We start from the raw sequence: 22,240 nt of genomic DNA, 5'->3' as shown, positions 1-22,240 counted from the left end.
TACATTTACAACCTGTACTTGAAACACAATCTATCTCATCTATATCTGTCCAGATTAATTCCGATTATTTGTACGACTGATAACTTACCATCAGTATTGTTTTACTGTACAAGACTTTATTCAACCGCAAATAACGTTTGTTTTGTGTGTTTCCTTCAAATGCAGTTTTTCTTTCATTTTTAATCAATCTGGGATTCTCAGGGCCTCTGAGAGAAGGACAAGCCCTCTGATAGCAGTTCCACCTTCAGCCAGCCTGACCAGGAAAAAAAGACAGGTTTGCACTCAAGCCCTTCAAGTGATCATTTTTACAATTTGTAAAAAAATAAATTAAAAAAACATCACCATCGCCCTCTCATCATCTATTGGACAAGCATGAGACAATTTAGAGTCACACAAAAAAATCGATCAAAGCATCATTAAAGACAAGGCTTCACATAGAGTATCGAAATGTAAACATATTTGGTGTCTTCATTTGTCCAGGTTACCTTCAGAAGGAGAAGGAAAGCCCAGCTCCTCAGAGGGTGTCTGGGACAGCAGGTAGCTAAAATGATCTGGAGAAAAGAGGATGGATCACGTCAGACTAAATGACACACATGCAAGTCCCTCTCGAGCACAGAGGCCTTGCGAGTCACTCATCACTGAGGAGGATGGAGGGTGTGGCGCCACGTTCCAAAGAACAGGGCTGAAAACGAGTGTCTGCTATGGCTTACAGAAGTATGTGGGGGAAAGCTCTGTACAGGCCAGGGTCTGTCGCGATACAGGGAAACGTTTAATGTCACCAGATGAAGGAACGCAAGGGTATCGCAGAATCAACATGAAACGAAAAGGGGGATACTAGAATTTCATCCACTTAGTGTCGACTGGAACTTCCTGTTAGGAAGGGAGGAGGTGAGTTCTGAGGCAGACTGATGGCTGTGTTCTTACCCTGGGGGGCAGAGGGGAGGGGCGGGGATGTGAGAGGGGGTGGTGGTGTTCTTCTCCAACAGTTTTTCCAAGATGGATACGCCTTCCTAAGGTGACCTGGGACTTTTTAAAGAACAAAAAAGAGATGTGTTAATGTCATTTGAGTATTGATGGCACATGGTTACACAAATAGAAACAATTGAGGACTATGAAACCAGCTTCCAGAACCACTTGTTTGCATTGGTTATGGTTGAACTTGGTTACCAGCTTGTACAGAGTACTTATTGATTCCATTTTGTATGGCATTGTTGCCCATAGACGGGGGACAGGGGGCATTTGTGGGAGAAAAGGATCCAGCCTGAATGAAAATCAAACACAAAATTAAAACAAGAAAACAGTTACATCGCAAATGCCGCAAAATTAATGAAATTTGACAGAATTTCCTCCATAATATATTTCTAGAAGCTTTCTGAAGGGGATACCACTGTGTTTGAGGCTCTCCTGTTCACCCATCTCTGGAGAAACGTGTCCCAGGTGATCTTAAAAAAAAACAGGACTGAGTTTGAAACCACCTCCGGCTCAACTTTCTCACCAGACACAGCCTCACCAGGAGTTTACGAGCCACCAGACATTTTTCCTCAGCCGAAAAAACAACCAAGGACAATTAGAGCCTCACAGGTTTGTTTGTGTCTCTGGGGAGATGGTCCTTCCACTCCACCCCTGCCTGGAGGAGCTTACTGAACCAGCTTGAGCTGGATTTGGCAACAGGGAGGGGCAGTTGCAGCTGGCAGGAGGCAGGGAAGGAGCCTGACTGTCCTGTAATTTAATAATTATAAAGCTTGGATGTTGATAACTAAACTTCATAGTAGAATCACTATAATACCCATTGGAAGGTCAGCTATGACTTTCACTGTGCCAGTCAGCTATTTCAATGACAGCGCATGCCCTCAGAGCACTCTGACTCACCCTCTCTCCCCGGGTAGAACGAGTCTCTGTAGTGGACTGACTGACCAGCAGAGGGCGTTGGTGGTGTGCACTGAAAAGGTAGCGTTAGAGGGATTTCCGTGCGAATGATTACCAGTCAAACAATGTAGCGTTCAGCCGTAGGTCTGATCGAAACAAAGCAGCTGCTCGCTCACGTTCGGTAACTGGGACCTCTCGCCGGCTACACCCGGGGTCTCCAGGAGAGTCCAGGTGTGACTGACGAGATCCCTCCCCAGGTCAGTTGGTTGCTGCTGGAAGTGGGGGGGGTGGCCGGGTGGAGGGCCCAACTGATGGAGGACCACCGGAGAAGCAGCTTTATATATTTTTTTACTAAACATCACTATGATAATCAATTCACAGAGGTAACACACAGGTGAAATACAAGGAACACACGTGTCAAACACAGGTAACACATGTAAAACAGGTAACACAGGTAGTAACGCACAGGGGAAATATAGGCGACACCCAGGTGTCACACAGGTAACACGCAGGTGAAACACACACGCACCAGGCTTCTAGGTGATTGTATAGGTGGTGATGATGACACTTACTCTGAGTTCTGAGCTCTGATTGGCCACGGAATGCCACAGCTGAGACTGTTCCAGGCCATGCTGGGACATCTGCTCTGCATTGCTCTTCAGGTCTATGGACGCACAACTAGAGGCCAGAGAACAGCAGGTGACACTCCTTAGAAGCCTCTTCTATGTATATAGTCTGCCTGTGCATCTTTTGATATGACTTTGATATCAGAAAAATACGTCATGAGCTTTTCTTTTGAATGCTGATGCCCTAAAATAACCCTTGAAGCCCATCATGGTTCTTTTATTCTTTTATGTTATCTCATGCTTCAAGAAATATCATCTTAATCTAGATGAATTGAGATGCTATCTAAAGCTGTTTGACAGTTTGTCATCAGTCCTAATTAGTTTGGGAAGACACAACCATGTGTCCTGGGTGTTGTTTGTGAGGCTTTACTTTCTGATAATTCCAATAGATGACATGGTTTCCAGATTTCGGACCGTCTGCTGAGAGGGATTGAGGGAGGAGTATTGGGGGACCCAGCTGTCGTTGACGACTGCTGTGTAGCTCCCTTCATATGGGTCAAAAACGAGTCTCTCTGTGGAATGAAGAAGTAGTAAATTGCATGATGTCAATACATTGAAGCTTAAAGGAGCTTATATGTATATTTTATCATTAGCCTACTACCGTTGGACATCTCTTCTTAGCTGTCCAGGTTTTCCGTGGTCTTGACCAGAGAGAAACAGCAGGTTGTTACAGAGCCGCTAAGGGCCATGATGATGCACAAATTATGATGTGTGAAAAAACTTTTATTCTTTCAGTTCTTTGCATTCTCTCGCAAAAGTGAGCAGATTTTGCGAGAGACTTTGCAAAGATTAGAAAAAGAAATTCCTCCCACCCTCCCATTAAAGAGTTGAGACTCACCATCTTACATTATTCGGCAGTGAATTCAAAAGAATACATAATTTTCAAAACGGAACATCATTAAACGTTATGATAAAGCTGTTAACGTCATAATAACAAACAAGAAAAAATGATTCAGGAGTTATTACTTTCTCGGTGATATGTAGGCCTATAGGTTATATGCTATTCAACGTAGGGTTTTTTTTTTTTTTTTGCAGTGTCACAGCATTTGTGTCGAGACATTTTTATGATGTCTTTCAAATATTTGAGGGCATGCGCACTAACAAACACATTTTATAATCAATGTAAAACCTTGTAATTCTTTATTTATTTACGTCTGACATTTGTTTCTTAAGCTTGAGCAAGGCAAGAGATAATTAAGTTTTGATTAAATATTTTTACTAACAAAGATCAGTGGAGGGCTTCAGACATATATTATTTAATGAATAGTGTAAAATTGTGGTTAAACTCAAAACAATTATTTAGTCAATTGTGGTAGCAGTAGGCTACCACAATTGGGCAACTGCAATGTACACCTTAAAAAAAATAGCACTCTACCTTAAAAACGCTAAAGAAAGGGGGCTCGATCAAACTCATTATATTACGTCTTGGCTGTGGATTGGCTAAACTCTGTCAATATGTTAATGACGGGCGGCCTTTGCAAATTAGTAGGTGACGTCAGTTCCCAGTTTGCAGAGAGTGAAACAAACATGGCGACGGACTGGAATGGGCAGGGGTACACGCTAACTTTATTCGTTGTTTTGGGGATTATTGTGAGCGGACGAGCCGAGACAGGGGTCGGAGAGCTTGGTAGCAGCACCCGGATCTTCGGCATGCGGCTGGAGAGAAGCGACAAGCCGGCCACAACCACCGACGACGGAGTTATCCAGGTAACTGAGGAGAGCAATATCCTCCTCAGGTTCTACGGACAGCAGATTGCTCCTGACACCTCGGCACATATCAAGTTCATGGACCAAGACCACGGAGAGCATGACGACAGTGGCACAGAAACCGGCAGAGCCACTTTTAATAGGACTTGTGCCGACTACACTAAAGATATCATCATTAGAGGTGGTATGAACGTGAGCAACCAGGGGACCTCAGGGGTGCTGAGCCTGAAAATCAAGCCGCTCCGCAAGAGCGAGCCGAAGAAGGTGTACGGCTTGTGCGTCAAGGACAGCCAGGATGGCAAGTGGTACCTTTTGGGGGAGGATGACGGGAGACTGCGGGTTGTGGAAGAGAAGAAGTCCCTTCTGCCATTGTGGTTCCAGATCATTCTCATCGCCTTCCTCCTGGTTCTGTCAGGAATGTTCAGCGGGCTCAACCTGGGTCTGATGGCCCTGGATCCCATGGAGCTCCGCATAGTGCAGAACTGTGGCACCGAGAAGGAAAAGAAATACGCCCGCAAGATCGAACCCATCCGGAGTAAAGGAAACTACCTGCTATGCTCGCTACTTCTCGGTAATGTCCTGGTCAACACCACGCTCACCATCCTCCTGGACGATCTCATAGGATCCGGTCTGGGTGCTGTGGTAGCCTCCACCATCGGTATCGTTATTTTCGGGGAAATCGTGCCCCAGGCGTTGTGTTCTCGACACGGGTTGGCCGTAGGAGCCAACACCATAATGGTAACCAAGTTCTTCATGCTGGCAACTTTCCCCTTATCTTGGCCCATTAGCAAGCTGCTTGACTGCGTCTTGGGTCAGGAAATTGGCACTGTTTACAACCGCGAAAAGCTTGTGGGGATGCTGAAAGTAACGGAGCCCTATAACGACCTTGTCAAAGAGGAGCTTAATATGATTCAGGGGGCTCTCGAGCTTCGGACCAAAACTGTTGAGGACGTCATGACATCGCTGACCAATTGTTTTATGATACATAGCGACGCGGTTTTAGACTTCAACACCATGTCGGAGATCATGGAAAGCGGATACACCAGGATACCGGTGTTCGAGGACGAGCGGTCCAACATCGTGGATGTTCTGTACGTGAAAGATCTGGCGTTCGTGGACCCGGACGACTGCACAACACTGAAGACCATCACAAAGTTTTACAACCACCCCGTCCACTTTGTGTTCCACGACACCAAGCTGGACTCGATGCTGGAGGAGTTCAAAAAAGGTGGGGTGGTATTGTGAGATTGCTTATGTCTGCCCTACCTCACAAACTCACATAGTTATAGGGAGGTTGTTTTTCACAGTATCACTGGGGAAGTTTAGCAACAGAGAGGCAGCTGAACGTATGAGGTTGGTTTACCTTAGCTCTACAGAGCTAGTCACATAATAGCTGAAATAGTGAGTATCTTATCAGAAGGTTAATTATAGCCCAGATGAGCCTTATCTATAGAGAGATGACTGATATAGCTGCCACCCAAATGGAACTAGGTGTGTGGCTAGGATGGGTGTGTAGAGCAGAGCCGGATTGTGTGTCAGGCAGTGTTATCTGTGTCTTCCTCTGGATTCCTACTCCCCTGTAGGAGTCCTCCTTCTGTACAACACACCCACACACACACACACACACTTACACTCTTACACTCTCAGACCCTCACACTCTCAGACACTGACACTCTCAGACCCTCAGACACACACTCTCAAACCCTCACACACTCAGACACACACTCGGACACACACTCTCAGACACTCACAGGCTCCGCCTCTCCACTGCAGCTGATCCCTTTCTCCTGTGGACACACACCCACACACACACACACACACACACACACACACACTCTCCCTCTCCCTGTCTGTGTCTTTCTTTCTCTGTCTCTTTCTGGCACGGGTGTGTTTTTCTCAGTCTTCAGGCATCTCGTCTCAAGGTCACAGACAGGAGACAAAAGCTGCCCCCCCACGTGGTCACACACACACACACACACACACACACACACACACACACACACACACACACACACACACACACACACACACACACAGAAAGCATGTTTGCTTCTCACCATAATAGAACAGAACAGGGAGGATTCTGTCCCGCTGTCTCATCTCCCTCCAGCGTTATCAGCAACATGGCCGACCTTATTGTGGGTTTTACGGCAACATGTTTTCACTCGCCCCGATTAAGATCGGACTTGGTGCTTGGTGTCCATTCCCTGCCCCCCTTTTGACCAGTCACTGGACTGGGCCTTGTCTGTGAATCAGGAGGCCATGACATCACTCTATATGTGCCTCCTCTAATGTGTTCATGTCACACCAGGAACTATGGGCTCTGGAGCTGACTAGCAGTACCTCCTGTGGCAGGTTTTGAACCAGGCATGGGTGGAACAGGGAGCCTGGTAGGGGTGGGACAGGGAACCTGGTAGGGGTGGGACGGGGAACCTGGTAGGGGTGGGACGGGGAGCCTGGTAGGGGTGGGACGGGGAGCCTGGTAGGGGTGGGACGGGGAGCCTGGTAGGGGTGGGACATGGAGCCTGGTAGGGGTGGGACAGGGAGCCTGGTAGGGGTGGGACAGGGAACCTGGTAGGGGTAGGGTGGGACAGGGAGCCTGGTAGGGGTAGGGTGGGACAGGGAGCCTGGTAGGGGTAGGGTGGGACAGGGAAGAAAAGATTGGGACCAGGAGCTGGTCTGCCAGTGCAGAGTTGGCTGTGTGGTGAATACCTTGGCACGAAACAGCTCTGGTCTCTGAGTGGGGAGGGGGGAATGAAAGCCCTTCTTGCCACTTGCTCGAACACACAGCCAACTTGTGTCGACCCCCAAGTGGTTGATGGGGTCTCTTAACACACACACACCACGCACAGACACACTTCAGTTGGTGCTTTGGAAGCCACACACGCCGCCGCCGCTTGTTCTTAATAAGATTACACGCCTCGGTCCCTAGACACCCGCGCGCAAACACGCACAGCTCATTACGTTTTATTGATTGTGTTGTCTGTGCCACACAACTGTCAGTGCCATAGCAACAGGCCCGACCGGTTTTGTCCCCCCCCCGCAAGCATGGCCAGTTCCAGGCTCCGCCACATGGTGCCCAGTTGCCATGGTACCCCCTGTTGTCTACCCATGAATTTGATGCCCCACCCCATGGTCCAATCCAAGGTGAAAAAGGGCTAATGTCTACATGGCAATCAGGAGTGTACTATTCCACAGTATAGGGGTCAGACATGGTAAACTCTATAGACCTGCAGGTGTAGACAGTAGGAACATGATTCAATGATGTGACTTCTAAGGATTTATATCCAGTTCTTTGTGATCTTCTCTGTGCCTCCTAGTATGAGTCATGTACCCACCAGGAGGTGTGTGTGTGTGTGTCACCCTGTCCTTTTCTAAGCGGATGGCAGTTCACGTGTGACCTTTTTGAGAACGGCCTCCTACTACTAGACCACGTTTCACTGAAGCAGGAACAAAAAAAATAATATCCACAGCACTTTCCATCACACCCAACAAGGAACTCGAAAGGTTGTCGGTAGAATTCTGTCATTCTGGCAGTTGTCCTTGAACAAAGCCCCGCCCATTGTCCCTTATAGAAGCCCCACCCATTGTCCCTCTCCGTAGCCACACCTAGAGTTCATTTATGATAATAATCATGTGCAGTCATACATTGACAGGGTGGACATATTGCCTGCACATACCTTCCACCCACCTCTCCTGTCACCAGAGGCCTGTGCGGCTACCCAGCTATACACACATGCTTTATGATTGGCCTGTTTTGAATGTTTCCCAAGCCCTGTTTGATAAGACGCCTCAGTCTCCCGTGCTTGTGTGTGTGTTGTGTGCGGCGTGTTGGCCTAGGCAACGCCAGGGTGTGTTTCTCTCGGTGTCTCTCCCTCTCTCTCTCTCTGATTGTCTCTCTCTCCCTCTCTCTGCCAGCTGCCTACTGAAGATGTGTATTATATATTTTAGACGGAGCCCTCAGGTCATTTTCAAACACACACACACACACACACACACACACGCGTGTTCTTTACTCATGCTGACCAATGCCTGAGGCTGGTCAGGTGACCTTCCTGTCTGGCGGACCATGTTCCTCTTTCTACGCCCTGTTCCTCCTGAGGGGAACCGGGGTGATCAGCTCTCACCCGTTAGTTCTGTTTTTTTGTCTCTCGCTCTTTCTCCCTCTCTCTCTCTCTTTCTAAATTGTCCCCCCCCCCCCCCCCACCAGCACTTTCCTTCCTGTCTTATCACTGACAGTGCAGTTGCAAGCTCCTCTGTTCCTTGAGTGTGTGCATATGCAGTTGTGAACTGTTTCTGTCTTACAGTCGTATGCTAATGACCCGTCAGCACCGCTCAGCAGAAATGACTCGTGTGTCTCTGTGTTCTGTCTCTGTATTCTGTCTGTGTTCTATCACTGTGTTCTGTCTGCATGCCTGTCTGCTTCTAAACAAGCTTTGTGTTGTTTTGCATCAAATGACATCAGAGCATTAGTAGCACTCAAAACCAGCTGCTTAACAGGCTTCTAATTGTGACTTGCGTAATCGTTTAAGTATCCTAGGAAACATCCAAAGACCTAATTGATTGATGGGCAAGTCTCTTAAATCGGTTTCGCTTGCATAGGCAGATAGTTTGGAAACTGGCCATGAGAAAGGCTGGAGGGGGCTTGACCCCAAAATGGCGTCCTCAGGATTGTAAGAGCCAGTGGGAAATATTGCACAGGCCTGTCAGTACTTGCTGGTCATAATATTCACACACCATGCTTTTCACCAGACTACAGGGGCTAGCTGGGGAGCTGTGTGTTATTACAAGGTGTGTGTTGCTGTTTTTGTGTTGTGTGTTGTGACAGGACAAACAAGCGTAACTGTGTATCCACAACAGAAGGCATGGCCACACAGAAACTGGGAGAGAGAGAGGGAAGGGGTGTGTGTGGGGGGGGGGGGGCAGGGAGAGAAAGAGATAGATTGTAATGGGGTAGGGAAAAGGGACAAAAGGAAAAAGTGGGCATGCCAGGAATATGCTAAAAGTGTGTGTGTGTGTGTGTGTGTGTGTGAAGGTCGATATGGCCTCCAGTGGCTTCGGTAAGTGAGTCCACTCCCCGGGGGGGTCCACCTCCACCAGGAGTGTATTGACAGGAAGCAGAGGGAGGTTAGAGGAGCCTGGAGATGGACTGTCTCACACACACACACACACACACACATATACTGGCCAGGCCTAGCCCCATTGAGAAGCAGGCCTCTCTCCCAGTCCAGGTCTGTGTTGTCACGCTGGCGTACTGTCTCCTGCAGAGGGGCAGTAGTGATGTCTGTCAGAGACGCCCTCTGTGTGATGCTGAGAGGCTGTGGGGTTTTGGAAGGAAAGCCGCCATTTTTCTGTCAACAAATGCACCTTACTGGATGTGTTTTCTCTCTGGAAGGTGGGGGCCAGTTCCCAGAAAGCCGGGGACCCCCCACCCCGGCAGAATCATCCATAATGGATGACGCTCTGCCCGCCTCTTTGCCAACTGTGTCTGCTGTTGATCTTTCCGAAAGGGCATTTGAAAATTTGGCACCGTCATTAAGTCCCCGGTGAATAGTTGAACTCCTTCATGCGGGGTGTGGGTGTATCGCAGGAACAGACGGCTTATAGGGGCCAGAGTCCAGGCTGAGTTTGAACCACCCCTACACACCCACATGTAGCATCAGTCAGCAGCAGGTGTGAGGCCCACAGCCCTGCGACCAGGCTCACTGCCCAGGGTGGGTCGTCTGTGCACAGTCGCCGTTTATTTACATGTACACATGTTGCTGACGCTTTCATCCTTAGCGCCGCACAATGCAGGGGGGATTTGAACCGGCAACCTCCGTCAATGCATTGTTGGAAGTGCAAGGAGGGCGCTGGTTGGTTGGAACATCCAGCTGAAATGGAATCTTGAAGAGATACACTACCTAGCCCGATATAGAAAGTCATGTTATGTACCTATATTAACTTCGTTTGGCAAGTAATGGTGTGTTGAATGATTCAATTACTGCCTTAATTGATTGAATCATTGCTGGATCACACTTTCACACCGATTCTCCTCTCCAGGTAAATCTCACCTGGCGATTGTCCAGAAGGTGAACAACGAGGGGGAGGGAGACCCATTCTATGAGGTGCTGGGATTGGTCACCTTAGAAGATGTCATCGAGGAGATCATCAAATCAGAGATCCTGGACGAGTCTGACCTCTACAGTGAGTCTACTGGAACACCTTTATAACATGTTTATAGCACGTTTACAACCAGCATGGAACTCATAATGCCTCACAGTGTTATGTATTGAATGAGTCTTGACGCCCATGGAACACCTTTATAACATCTCAGGTCTTATAAAACCTGTGGTTTTACAGCAGCTTTACTGTGGGTACATAGCGTAACCCCGTGCAAAGGGGATGACCATGTGTCTGTTTGTGTCTCTCAGCTGATAACCGCAACAGGAAGAAGGTGGCGCCCAACAAGAATAAGAGAGATTTCTCCGCCTTCAAAAACGAGAGTGAATCCAAACCCAAGATTTCTCCTCAGCTCTTATTGGCTGCTCATCGCTTCCTGGCCACAGGTGAGGAAATCGCCCGTCAACACCCCCCTCCATAGTTAAACCACCAACTGTATTTGCATGTGTAAAAAAATGGCTTATGAATGTTGGTGGAGGTCGGAGGGGCCGTTGGCGCTGAGTGGCAGCCACCCTTCTGTACCACCACCGCTTTGACTGTGTATGAATGAATGCTGGACTCTGTAAAGCGACTTTGAGTACCTTGAAAAGCGCTATATAAATAAAATGTAATTATTGTTACATGCAGCTTTTGGTTTTGGTAGTATTTTGCCCTCCACAGTCCCTAAAACTGTCTGGTGCTCCTTGGTGCGTGGTAACCACAGTATGCTGGAGCCATGCCCAGTGAGGTATAAGTTGCATTTCCATGAATCACTCCAGGGAGCAAATGGCCTGCTCGAATTTGAATGTTAGCGTCGGCCTGTGCCTAAGCTTTCATGTTATGGTAAGCCTTTGGTTAGCATTCACTTTAGCGTTGGCAATAACCTGAGCTTTAGCGTTACCCCGTGCCTTAGCTTAAGTGTTAGCATTAGCTAAGGCTAGCATGACGAGGCACTTTCCTGGACGCTCCACTGCATTTCACAAAAAAAAAACGTTGAACAGTGTTGCAGCGTGTCTGTGTGGTCTTGGCTGAACTGTCGTTATTCCTGTTTCTGGTAGACTACTGCCTCTCTCTCTCTCTCCCTTTCTCTCTCTCTCCCTTTCTCTCCCTCCGCTCTCTCTCTCTCAATCTCTCTCTTGCTCTCTCGCTCTCTCATGCCCCTGTGTCTCTGCTCTGTGCATTGTGTGGCTGACTGCATCATGTGTCATGTGTGATCGTTCTCCCGGGAGACAAGCGGGTCCCTGTGTGACACGGCTCTGGAGGACCGCGTGTGGCCGTGACGTCCCGTTCGCTCATCCTTGGGGGGTCGGGATCATTCGCGGGGAGCGTGGAGGCGTCTTGCTTCCTCCCGACTGTTAATAAGACTCCTCTCTCTCCACCCCCCCCCCCTCCCACCCACAGAGGTGAACTTGTTCAGCCCGTCTCAGATCTCCGACAAGGTCCTGCTGAGGATTCTGAGGCATCCGGACGTGATCCAGGACATCAAGTTTAATGACAGCGACAAGCGCTGTCCCCAGCACTACGTCTACCAGAGGGGCAAGGCTGTCGACTACTTCATCCTCATACTGCAGGTACACGCCATACCCATCCCTCCTGCCTTCTGCCTCTCTCTCTGTCTCTCTCTGCCTCTCTCTGTCTCTCTCTGCCTCTCTCTGCCTGTCTCTGTCTCTGTCTCTCTCTCTGCCTCTCTCTGTCTCTCTCTCTGTCTCTGTCTCTCTCTGCCTCTCTCTCTCTCTGTGTGTCTGTCTCTCTGTATTATTTCCCATGTCGCTGTCTGACTCTCTGGCCTCTCTCTCTCCACGGTCCTCCATCCCTCTCTCTTCCTACTCGCTCTCCCTCCTGTCATGCCTCCTGGTTCCTGTCTCCTGGTTCAGTCGGTGCTGAACACCAGGTATCACCAGGCGCAAAGGTCACATGAATATTAAGACACCAGGCCTACAGATGGCAGGAGCTCATCTGTGTGTGTGTGTGTGTGTGTGTGTGTGTGTGTGTGTGTGTGTGACAGGGGGGTGGTCTTATCCCAGCTGTCACTGCAGTAGGGATGGCGGAAGGCAGGGGATGTCAATATGGCCCCCGGAGAGGAGAGGAGAGGACAGGAGAGGGTGAATGAGGGAGGGAACAGCTGGGACTTTGGAGTGAGAGAGAGAGGGGGGGGGGGGTAAAGAAAAGGGAATAAAGACTGGACAGAGAGGAAAACGCCTTGCTGTTAATCAACCATGCAACAATACACCAATTCCTCACATCTTACACACATGCACACACATGTGACAAACAAATCAGTCACAATGTCAACACAAACAAATGTGTTTTTCCCCATAAGCCAGTCAGCTATGTCATTAGTGTCCCCAAACAGTCATTATGATGTTCCAGTAACCCCCCCTGACTAATCCTGATGGTATCTACCCACAGGGAGACCCCACACATGGAATAATCCACAAAGCCGTGTGTGGGGGGTTGTGGTGGCTGCATTGTAAACATGTTGAGCCTCTCATAATAGCTTACGGTGTGGGAAGTTTCCATGTGAGCTCACCACTAGGAGATGAGATATTGTTTACTGTTGCCTCCGTTTGCCATTCAAAGAATGTATTATCTAAATAGAAGTATTTCTGAGTTACTTTCTGTCAAAAAAAACGGGGGAAAAGGAGCTGAGTGAACAGACTGGGAAAAAAGTGTATCTAAAGACTGTTTATGTTAGCGGAAATTGGTGTGTGTGTGTGTGTGTGTTAACAGTTCCTGTGATGAGCTCATGCCAGTCTGTTCTCATACCCTCAACAGAGAAATGCAGCATCGTTCACATACCTCACCCTCCTCATTCCACTCCTATTATAGCGAAATGACTGTGTGTGTGTTTGTGTTTGTAATAATGCTTTAATGACGTCCCCCACCGAGAAACGAGTGTTTGTCGGAACCAGCCCCAGACACACGCCATCCATGACATGACTAATAGAGTTCAAAGGGTTAAAGAGAGTTCTGTGATAGCCTGTGTGAAGGGCTATGTACATGTTGACACACGGTGCGTGCATGTGCGCACACACACCCACAAACCCATACACGTAAGCCACACCCACAAACCCATACACATATGCACTTATACACTTGCACACGGTTACACAAACAGTTAAAAAGACAAATGCCTTACACATGCAGGTAAACATGGTATAAACCTGTTATTGAAAGTGTCGGGTTTTAGACAGGGCCTCAGTGGCTGAGCTATAAGTTATTAAACGACCCCTGGCTGAGATTGATCTGACCTCGACAGGAGATCCGGAGGGCTTTGCATACGCACACACTCACTCACACACACACACACACACACTGTTTCTCTACCACACGTCAGTCAGCTGTTGAAAGCCTGCAAGGACCGATAGCTGACCTCTCTCTGTCCTCTGCCTTCCTCACCTAGCTCTCTCTCTCTCTCTCCTTCATGCTCCCCTTCCTTCTCTCCCTGCTCTCCCTCCATCCTGTCCGCTCCTTCTCTCCCTTCCCTCCCGGATATCACTTAGGTCAGTCAGTGAAACGACCTAACGCAAACTAAACATACCAGGGGATTCAAGGGAGGGGAGAAGGGTGCTTCAGGGCAGTGTTGGAACGTGGCCCAAGACACCGACAGACTCCACTCTAGAAATGGAACCGTTGGTTAGGGCTCAACAGGTCCTTGCCTATTGATGATTCATTCGAGTCAACTTAGACTTTGACCAAGACCCACCTAGTAAGGAAATGAATGAGCACGCACACACCCCCACACACACACACACAAGTCATACACAAGTTTACTATTAACCGAAAACATCTTTCAACCGGGTGTTCCATTGTAGTCATCCTGTAAGTGCTGTACACCTCTGCCCAGCTTGTTTGTACTAACTGTGCTTTCCAGTTCATGTATACTACCTGCCCTCTGCAGTTAGTGTGTACTAGGCCCAGTCCATCTTGTGTATATTAGGCCCAGTCTAACTAGTGTAGGTCTAGTGTACTCAGACCTATGTTCAGAAGCAGGTGCTCGGAGGTGCCTTTGTCAGGGGATTGTCATAAACGAAAAGCCTTTGTGTGTGTGTGTGTGTGTGTGTGTGTTTGTTTGTGTGTAAGGTGTGTGTGTGTCGGTGATCTTGGTTCTGTCAGCATGCTCCATTCTAAGGTGATGGATACCTGAACAACAGGTCAGACTAGAATAACTCATATCTCCCTCCCTCCAGCAGTCTTTATTCTTTCTCCACAACCCTCCCACACACCCCCTGAGTGCTGAGGGGCAAGGCTACACGTGCTCTGGTGGTGGTGGTGGTGGTGTATCCATGTTCTATTTGACACAGAGCTATGCACTCACCCACCCACAAGTTTATGAAATAAAGTTGCTCTTTCCCCCTCCCTCCCTCCCTCCCTCCCTCCCTCCCTCCCTCCCTCCCTCCCTCCCTCCCTCCCTCCCTCCCTCCCTCCCTCCCTCCCTCCCTCCCTCCCTCCCTTCCCCATAGGTGCCCATGCTGTGGGGGGATGGGCAGGGATAGATGGATGGATGGATGGACGGGTGGATTAACTGTGCTGTATTGTTGCTGCAGTTGACACATTCCTCACCCACAGCACCCTGGTCCTGATCTGCACCCTGTGTCAACACTGAGGCCTCCTTGCCCTCCTCCCTCCCTCCCTCCCTCCCTCCCTCCCTCCCTCCCTCCCTCCCTCCCTCCCTCCCTCCCTCCCTCCCTCCCTCCCTCCCTCCCTCCCTCCCTCCCTCCCTCCCTCCCTCCCTCCCTCCCTCCCTCGCTCCCTCCGCTCTCTGTCTCTGTCTCTCTCTCTCTCTGGGTTGCTGTCTCTCCCCCCTTTCTCTCTTCCTTGATCTAATGTAGTCTTTGTTGCTTTCCATTCCCCCCATCTCAGATTTCCTCGGTGGCATGTGTGTTTCTATTCTTTGACAGTCAGGCCTATGTCGGTATTGTCTTTCGTCTCTCTCTCTCTCTCTCTCTGTCTCTCTCTCTCCCTCTCTCTCTCTCTCTTTCTCTCTCTCTGTCTCTCTCTCTGTCTCTCTCTCTCTCACACACACACACACACACACACACATTCCCCCATCCCCTCTCGCTGACTGTGTACAAACGCAGTCCAATCCTAACCCACCCAGTCTGAAATGCCCTCACATAGCTAATATATAAACATGAATAGAAAGGTATACATGTATTTACGTGTATTATATACACACATATATAAACATGTGTGTATATAGTACATATAGTATATATATAGTAGAGTTATCAGTAGAGTTAAATAAACTCCAACATTCTGTAGTTTAAACTCCAACATTCTGTAGTTTGATGTTGTTGACGTTGTCCCTAATGTGTTGGCCATGTTTGTCTCTCAGGGGAAAGTGGAGGTGGAGGCGGGACACGAGAACATGAAATTTGAAACTGGACCCTTCTCTTTTTACGGAGTCATGGCCCTCAGTGCCCCAACTCTAGGTAAGCCTCCTCTCACCCCGTCTCTCTCCTCCTCTCACCCCGTCTCTCTCCTCCTCTCACCCCGTCTCTCTCCTCCTCTCACCCCGTCTCTCTCCTCCTCTCACCCCGTCTCTCTCCTCCTCTCACCCCGTCTCTCTCCTCCTCTCACCCCGTCTCTCTCCTCCTCTCACCCCATCTCTCCTTCTTTCACACTCTCTCACCTCTAAACCTCTCTTTTTTTCTTATCCACCTCTTTTCTCCTCTTTCCCCCCTTTCGCCCTCCCCTCACCAAAAACATTTAATCGAAGGATTTGAGAATTACAACGATACTAAGACATGTCAGGTTCAAAAGTTGTAAATCTGGTAAATGTTTCCGTTTAGTTACAGTATGCTGTAGGTTCACCTTGTAGTCAGGTCAGTGAGTCAGGTGGCTGAGCGGTTTGGGAATCGGCCTAGTAATCAGAAGGTTGCTGGTTCGATTCCCGGCCGTGCCGTCCTTGGGCAAGGCACTTCACCCTACTTGCCTCGGGGTCCCTGTACTTACTGTAAGTCGCTCCGGAAAAGAGTGTCTGCTAAATGTAAATGTCGTGTATGTTTTTGTAAATGCTGACACCTAGTGGAGAGAAGCCCACAATGCACAGGGCTGTCCCAAGATCCGGTTGGTGCTGGGGTCTTACTGAATGTGTCACACAACAGCTATGTCATGTGAGGCTAAGCAGAGTAGTCTGCTAGATGGATGATGTGCATCAGTGGCTTAAAATCTATACCTCTCCGTCTTCCCTCCCTTCTTCTCTTTCTTTCTTTCTTTCTTTCTTTCTTCCTCCCTTTCTTTCAATCTGTCTGTCTGTCACTCACCTCAGCAGTCTGTGTTCACCTCAAGTTTGGAATGTTGTTTCAATTTGTTTGTCTTAGTTCTGTGTTTCTGTCCCCGTCCCCCCCTCCCCTCTCTACTTCCTAACTCAGAAGATCAGCTCCCTCCCTCAGGTACACACAGTGAGAGAACAGTCCATCCTCTCTCTTTCTATCTCTCTTTCTCTGCTGTCACACACGCAAACGGGGCTGAAGCCTGCAGAGGGAACACAGCCAAATGCAACTTGCATATGACCAGGGACACTCTCCTCACGCATGCACTCTCTTTCCATCTCTCTCTCTCTCTCTCTCTCTTTCCATCTCTATCTCTCTCTCTCTCTCTCTCTCTCTCGGGTAACCTCCTGTCCCTCCCTCCCTCCCTCTCTCAGTGTCGACGTCTCGCCCCCGTCACCTCTCTCTTAAGAGGTTCTCTCTCTTCTCTCGGTGGCCAGGTAACCTCCGGCATGTCTGGGCCCATAACACTGAGGCGGGTTTAGCTCGTTCTACTAGTGTGCCACTAGGGTTCTATAGCTAGTAGTAATAATAATAGTAATAATAATAATAATGTAGGGTTCTAAACCTGGGATGTACTAGGGTGCCACTAGGGTTCTATAGCTAGTAGGGTTCTAAACCTGGGTCCTACTAGAGTGCCACTAGGGTTCTATGGCTAGTAGGGTTCTAAAGCAGGGTTCTACTAAGGTGCCACTAGGGTTTTATAGCTAGTGTTCAAAAGCTGGGTTCTACTTGGGTGCCACAAAGATTCTATAGCTAATAGGGTTCCATAGTTTGTTGAGCTCCATAACCGGTGGTATTGGGGTTCTGTAGCTATCAGGGTTCCCCTCATCTGGGTTCTACTAGTGTCGTAGTGGGGATCTATAGCTTGGATCTACTAGTCGTAGTTGGGTTCTGTAGCTGGGTTCTTCTAGAGTCGTAGTGGGGTTCTGAGGTAGCGTCTAGTTTGTAGCTTCGTTCTGTACTAGTAAATCAGAACCAGATACAAGAGTCTTTCTGTCAAAGGACTCTGCAACCTTCAACTAGAACCTCACTCATTTCCACTAGAGGCAGACTTCAGCTGTGGCTCATGCACCCATGAGGCCTGTGATGTTCAGTGTTGCATGTCAGTCTCCTGGGGGACAACCCAGGTTCCTTTGTTACCACATCTCGGTCAGCCACATTCAGGCTGAGCTATTCATTTGGGTAGTTGATTGCGAGGGAATGAAATTGACCTTGCAGCGTGCAAGTACGAAACGGGTCCTTTTTGTTTCCCGATCAAATGGGAGGAGTCAAATCAAGAGCACCCCATGTGTTTCAGACAGGTCGGGACCCAGGTCCGTGTTTGACGCAGAAGACTCAAAGAAAGCCTAGATTAGCGTAAACGTCTAACCAGTGTTCGGAGTGGGCCCGAGGTGTTGACCCCCCATCAACCCCCCTCCCTCAATCTGAACACTGCTTCTAACTAGCTTAGCGGCTTGATGGACCGACTCTGACAACTAATCTAACCAACATGTCCAGGTAAAACAGTTTCCTATGACTCACTGAGGCCCCCCGGTGGACGTATCCTTCCTTGTGGTAATATCTGCTAGTACGTCTGCAGTGTGGGCTGTGAGGGAGGGGGGAGGCGTAGAATAGACAGCACTGCTGGGGTCGAGGGGAGCTTTGATTACGCCAGCTTGTGAAGGGCGCCCTCTGCTGGTAGAGGAATGTGGCAATGAAATTCTGCTGGCCGTGTACAAGTGTTAAATCAGACCCAGGGGTCTGCAACCCTGTTCCTGGAGAGCTTACCGGCCTGTTGGTTCTTCAGAATCAGAAAGGGGTTTTATCGCCATGAAAGTTTGCACAGACAAGGAATTTACTTTGGCAGGAAGGTGCCAACTGCAACTTGTAACTACTGTTACAGGTAACTGTATCACTAGTTACCTGATCAATCAGCTCAATATTAGAATCAGGTGTGCTGGATTAGTGTTGGAGCAAACACCAACTGTCAGGTAGCTCTCCAGGAATAGGGTAAGAGACCCCTGAAGTAGACAAACTTAACCTGTTTCTAACCTGCTCCCACAGAATCTGAAATGATATGCGGATCTTCTCGGACATTAACATTGTTCATAACTTCATGGTTTTGGGAATGTGTGTGTGTGTGTGTGTGTATGTCAGCACGTCTTAACTCATTGTGTGGGTGTGTACAGCAATGTTTTTGTGTGATTCATCCACATAAATCATCCATATATATTTCCTCATATTGCCTTCTAATTGTGTGTGTGTGTGTGTGTGTGTGTGCAAACATGCAACATGTGTTTCTGGGTGTGTGTGTTTACGGTGTGTGTGTGTGCGTGCGTTCCAGAGTTCCGCTCCCCGTCCCACCTGAGCGGTCTGAACCGGACCTCGTCTCTTGGAGGGGCGGACCGCCAGGAGTCCCTGTCGGTCAGCGGCAGCAGCAGCCAGCTGAACAGCAGCGCTCCCTCCCCACAGTACACCCCCGACTTCTACGTCCGAGCCCTCACCGACCTGCAGTTTGTCAGGGTGGGTGGGACCAGGCCTGCCTCTCCTCTCCATTTCCTCTTTCTCTCAGTCTCCCCTCACCTCTCTGTCTCTGAGAGGTGAGGGGAAACAGACAGAGGTGAGGAGAGACAGAGAGGTGAGGCCTCTCTGTCTCACCTCTCTGCCTCTCCTCACCTCTCTGTCTCTCCTCACCTCTCTCTGTCTCTCCTCACCTCTCTGTCTCTCCTCACCTCTCTCTGTCTCTCCTCACCTCTCTCTGTCTCTCCTCACCTCTCTGTCTCTCCTCACCTCTCTCTGTCTCTCCTCACCTCTCTGTCTCTCCTCACCTCTCTCTGTCTCTCCTCACCTCTCTGTCTCTCCTCACCTCTCTCTGTCTCTCCTCACCTCTCTCTGTCTCTCCTCACCTCTCTCTGTCTCTCCTCACCTCTCTGTCTTTCCTCTTCCCACGGAGGGACAGAGGGAGGCCGTCTCACTGTCACGTTCTCTCTCGCCACATCTTCCTGTTCTTTCGTAGTCCTCCCCGTCTCTTTCCTCTCTTACTGTCTCTCTCTTGTCCTTCCTCTCTCCTTCCTCCATATTTCCCCACCTTCCTTCTCTCTCTTTGAACACAGGGACAGAGAGAAACTCTTTCACAGAGCCACTTTCCCTCTCTCATTTGATCGATCTGAACCTCTCCACCCGGTCTCCACAGATAACCAGGGCCCAGTACCAGAACGGCTTGATGGCGTCCCGTCTGGACAGCACCCCCCAGTCCCCAGAGAGTGGCCACACCCACCGCACGGAGGCCACGCCCCCAGAGGCCGCGCCCACGCCGGAGAACGGCACGGACGAGACCACCTCCCTCCTCAACGAGCAGAACCGCCCGGCCCCGCCCACTCGCACCGCCAACCACCACAGCCAATCAGAAAGCAGCATGTGACATACGCCGACCGATGCAGCAGGGAGAAAGGGACATGAGAGTCGGGGTGTGTGTGTGTACACAGAGGCACACACACACACAAACACAAGTATACACATCCTGCTCAAGCAGCAGGGTCCAAAGACACACAACAGACCACACACACTCCGTTTGTATATATGTGCAAAGATGAACGCAAATCAACACATGGTGGCATTGGCCACCCTTAACAAAACAATCAAACAAACAATTTATCCTTACGTGACACAGAGACTTGTGGAATCTCCTTCTACATCCATCAAGAGGTGTGTGTGTGTGTGTGTGTGCTATACAAAGGCTTTCCCTGAGGGAGAAGGGGTGTGTGTGTGGTGGTGGGGAGCGGTGGGACGGGAGGTAGACTTGCGTTTTACATGATTTAGATGGTGTTTATTTTCTCAATTTTATATAAAAAGGGGCCTTGATGCGTTTGTTAGAGGACGGCACACACCTCCCAAGATCAGTCGCTGGTTCAGCTCATCACTCGGGACAAACCTGGTGTGTTCTATGGGCTGTGTGTATGCATCCACACCTGTGTGTGTGTGTGTGTGTGTCTACACCCTCTTTGCTGTCAGCCTCCTGCCTTGTCCCTTTTGTTAGGCCACCAACTCAGGGAGACACACACATAGACATCCCTACTGCGCGTGTGTTGCCCGGCCCGGCCCCATCTCCTCATCCGACCGGGCCCCCCCCCAGACGAGTACCAACATGAGACGGAATGACACCACGTGAGATTGTATTTGAGTCATATTTTTAATATATTTTCAAGGATTCTGAACGAGGAGCTATGAAACCTATTTATTCATTCGGCGTATGCTGGCAAAACGACGCTCGCTCTCGAATCCTTCCTGTGGGTTCTGCACGTCGCGTTCTTCAAGTCAGCGCGTTAGAGAGGGAACCGTCCCGCCTTCCCTCAGATTCCTGTTCTGGACGCAGCCGGTCATGGAGCGTTTCCTGTTTTTCCCAGGAAGTTATGAGGATTCAATCGAGATGGACGAGCGGTCAAAGTTGCCATTAAGACAATCAACATGATGTGTTGGGTGCTCTGACTATGACTAGGTTCCAGTAGTCTCATATGTATCTGCCTTTCCTTCCCATCTGTTCTCCTTCCTCTCAGAGGCCCCGACCTGACCTCCTAGGAGGGAAGAAAAGAGGGGAGTGTTTGAGAGGGTTGGAACCAGGCCTTAGGGGGACTGGATTAGCCCTGCAGAGGGGGGGGGGGGTGATGGTTAGAGGTTGGGGGAGAAAGGTTGAGGGTTGAGTGGACGTCGGGGAGGGGGGAAGGGGGGGGGGGGGTGACTGTAATCTGGGTTCTGATGGTACCCGAACACGGAAACTGAAACCAAAAGATAGAGACTTCCACCAAAGACAAACTACTTTTTTACATTATTGATTGTATTTATTTAGCATTTAACTGAAGTTGTGGTATATTCCCCTTTACAACAAAGGAAGTAGACCTTTTATTGGAGCTGTTAAAAAGTTTGGGACCAGAAACGGTGGGAGCAGGCAGTCTAGGACAGACTGACGGATCTCCAAGAGGATCACACAGGCAGTCATATCGCTATGGTAACAGAGCATCATTCAACCCTCTGATTTGGGTTTTTTCTGTGCTGTTGTGCCTGACAGCTTTCACATATCTGCTGCAAGTGTTCATCTAGATATGGTAACAGATCTGGACTTGTGCTTGTTGGAGAAGGAACAAGCGCACTCTACCATGACTTGGTGGTTTTTAATAGTGGCATAATAGAGGCACGGTTATGAGTCCAAAGAATGGGAAATATGTTTGTGTGTATGTATGTGGGGGAGGGTAAATTAAATTAGCTGGAAACAAATCTATGGAAAATGTTTACTGTGCAGGTTTGATGTCATGCAGGCAAATTAAGGTAATGGATTGTGAAGGATTTTAAAATCAAATTCAGAATTGATTATATGATGCTGTTCAATATGTTAACTAGGACATTACAGGTTGACATTGTAATATGATTTGGAATAAGCCAAAAGATAATGTTTATTGAGGTTTTCAGATGTTGTATTTCTTGTGTTATATTCAAAAAACGGCAAAGGTTCTAGCAGTGAATCGAGTGCTACTCAGTTATCAGAAGTATTCTAGAAAGAACAACAGGAAGTCTCATGTTACCGAACCAAATATAGTCTCAGAGGTAGTTTAGACAGTAATTATCTTAGTACTTCTAGAAGTGACCCGGCCC

The 22,240-nt window shown here is 49.0% G+C and overlaps 2 protein-coding genes across 9 annotated transcripts; one reads left to right on the top strand and one right to left on the bottom strand.

Moving 5' to 3' along the window:
- Positions 1 to 18: 18 nt before the first annotated feature.
- Positions 19 to 5,001, bottom strand: LOC146219726 (uncharacterized). 3 transcript variants are annotated; one of them, XM_084694410.1, is made up of 12 exons: positions 4,509 to 5,001; positions 3,094 to 3,170; positions 2,863 to 3,004; positions 2,439 to 2,544; positions 2,043 to 2,174; positions 1,870 to 1,939; positions 1,580 to 1,719; positions 1,386 to 1,442; positions 1,168 to 1,261; positions 925 to 1,026; positions 486 to 551; positions 19 to 253 (listed from the first exon to the last, which is right to left on the bottom strand). In XM_084694410.1, exons 2-12 carry the CDS (start codon positions 3,101 to 3,103, stop codon positions 198 to 200), a joined length of 975 nt encoding a protein of 324 aa, XP_084550536.1. In that variant the 5' UTR covers positions 3,104 to 3,170; positions 4,509 to 5,001; the 3' UTR covers positions 19 to 197. The 3 variants fall into 3 exon arrangements, with proteins under 3 accessions (XP_084550536.1, XP_084550534.1, XP_084550535.1); XM_084694408.1 differs by lacking the exon at positions 4,509 to 5,001 and adding an exon at positions 3,331 to 3,554; XM_084694409.1 differs by lacking the exon at positions 4,509 to 5,001 and adding an exon at positions 3,331 to 3,554 and having other exon boundaries at positions 3,094 to 3,133.
- cnnm4b (cyclin and CBS domain divalent metal cation transport mediator 4b) lies at positions 4,007 to 21,240 on the top strand. 6 transcript variants are annotated; one of them, XM_084694406.1, is made up of 9 exons: positions 4,007 to 5,427; positions 10,242 to 10,385; positions 10,613 to 10,747; positions 11,742 to 11,911; positions 15,679 to 15,775; positions 16,993 to 17,055; positions 18,116 to 18,172; positions 18,942 to 19,120; positions 19,791 to 21,240. In XM_084694406.1, the coding sequence occupies exons 1-9, from the start codon at positions 4,020 to 4,022 to the stop codon at positions 20,016 to 20,018; spliced, it is 2,481 nt and encodes an 826-aa protein (XP_084550532.1). In that variant the 5' UTR covers positions 4,007 to 4,019; the 3' UTR covers positions 20,019 to 21,240. The 6 variants fall into 6 exon arrangements, with proteins under 6 accessions (XP_084550532.1, XP_084550527.1, XP_084550528.1 ...); XM_084694401.1 differs by lacking the exon at positions 18,116 to 18,172 and adding an exon at positions 16,718 to 16,738; XM_084694402.1 differs by lacking the exon at positions 18,116 to 18,172.
- Positions 21,241 to 22,240: the final 1,000 nt, after the last annotated feature.

Source organism: Hypomesus nipponensis, chromosome 28 (assembly GCF_054491055.1).
Source record: "Hypomesus nipponensis isolate SF chromosome 28, ASM5449105v1, whole genome shotgun sequence".
NCBI lineage: Eukaryota > Metazoa > Chordata > Actinopteri > Osmeriformes > Osmeridae > Hypomesus > Hypomesus nipponensis.
The sequence above is the reverse complement of the archived record's forward strand: the minus strand, read 5'-3'. Positions and strand labels throughout refer to the sequence as shown.

What these genes read in the sequence shown, in the direction of transcription:
- LOC146219726 (XM_084694410.1), bottom strand. An exon ending in CCAGAGACACAAACAAACCT is followed by an intron (nt 1,443 to 1,579) that starts GTGAGGCTCTAA and finishes TTTTTTTTTAAG; the next exon opens with ATCACCTGGGACACGTTTCT. An exon ending in GGAGAGCCTCAAACACAGTG is followed by an intron (nt 1,262 to 1,385) that starts GTATCCCCTTCA and finishes ATTTTCATTCAG; the next exon opens with GCTGGATCCTTTTCTCCCAC.
- cnnm4b (XM_084694406.1), top strand. Translation starts at nt 4,020, where the DNA reads ATGGCGACGGACTGGAATGGGCAGGGGTACACGCTAACTTTATTCGTT. An exon ending in ACTTCATCCTCATACTGCAG is followed by an intron (nt 11,912 to 15,678) that starts GTACACGCCATA and finishes TTTGTCTCTCAG; the next exon opens with GGGAAAGTGGAGGTGGAGGC. An exon ending in CCTCAGTGCCCCAACTCTAG is followed by an intron (nt 15,776 to 16,992) that starts GTAAGCCTCCTC and finishes TCCCTCTCTCAG; the next exon opens with TGTCGACGTCTCGCCCCCGT.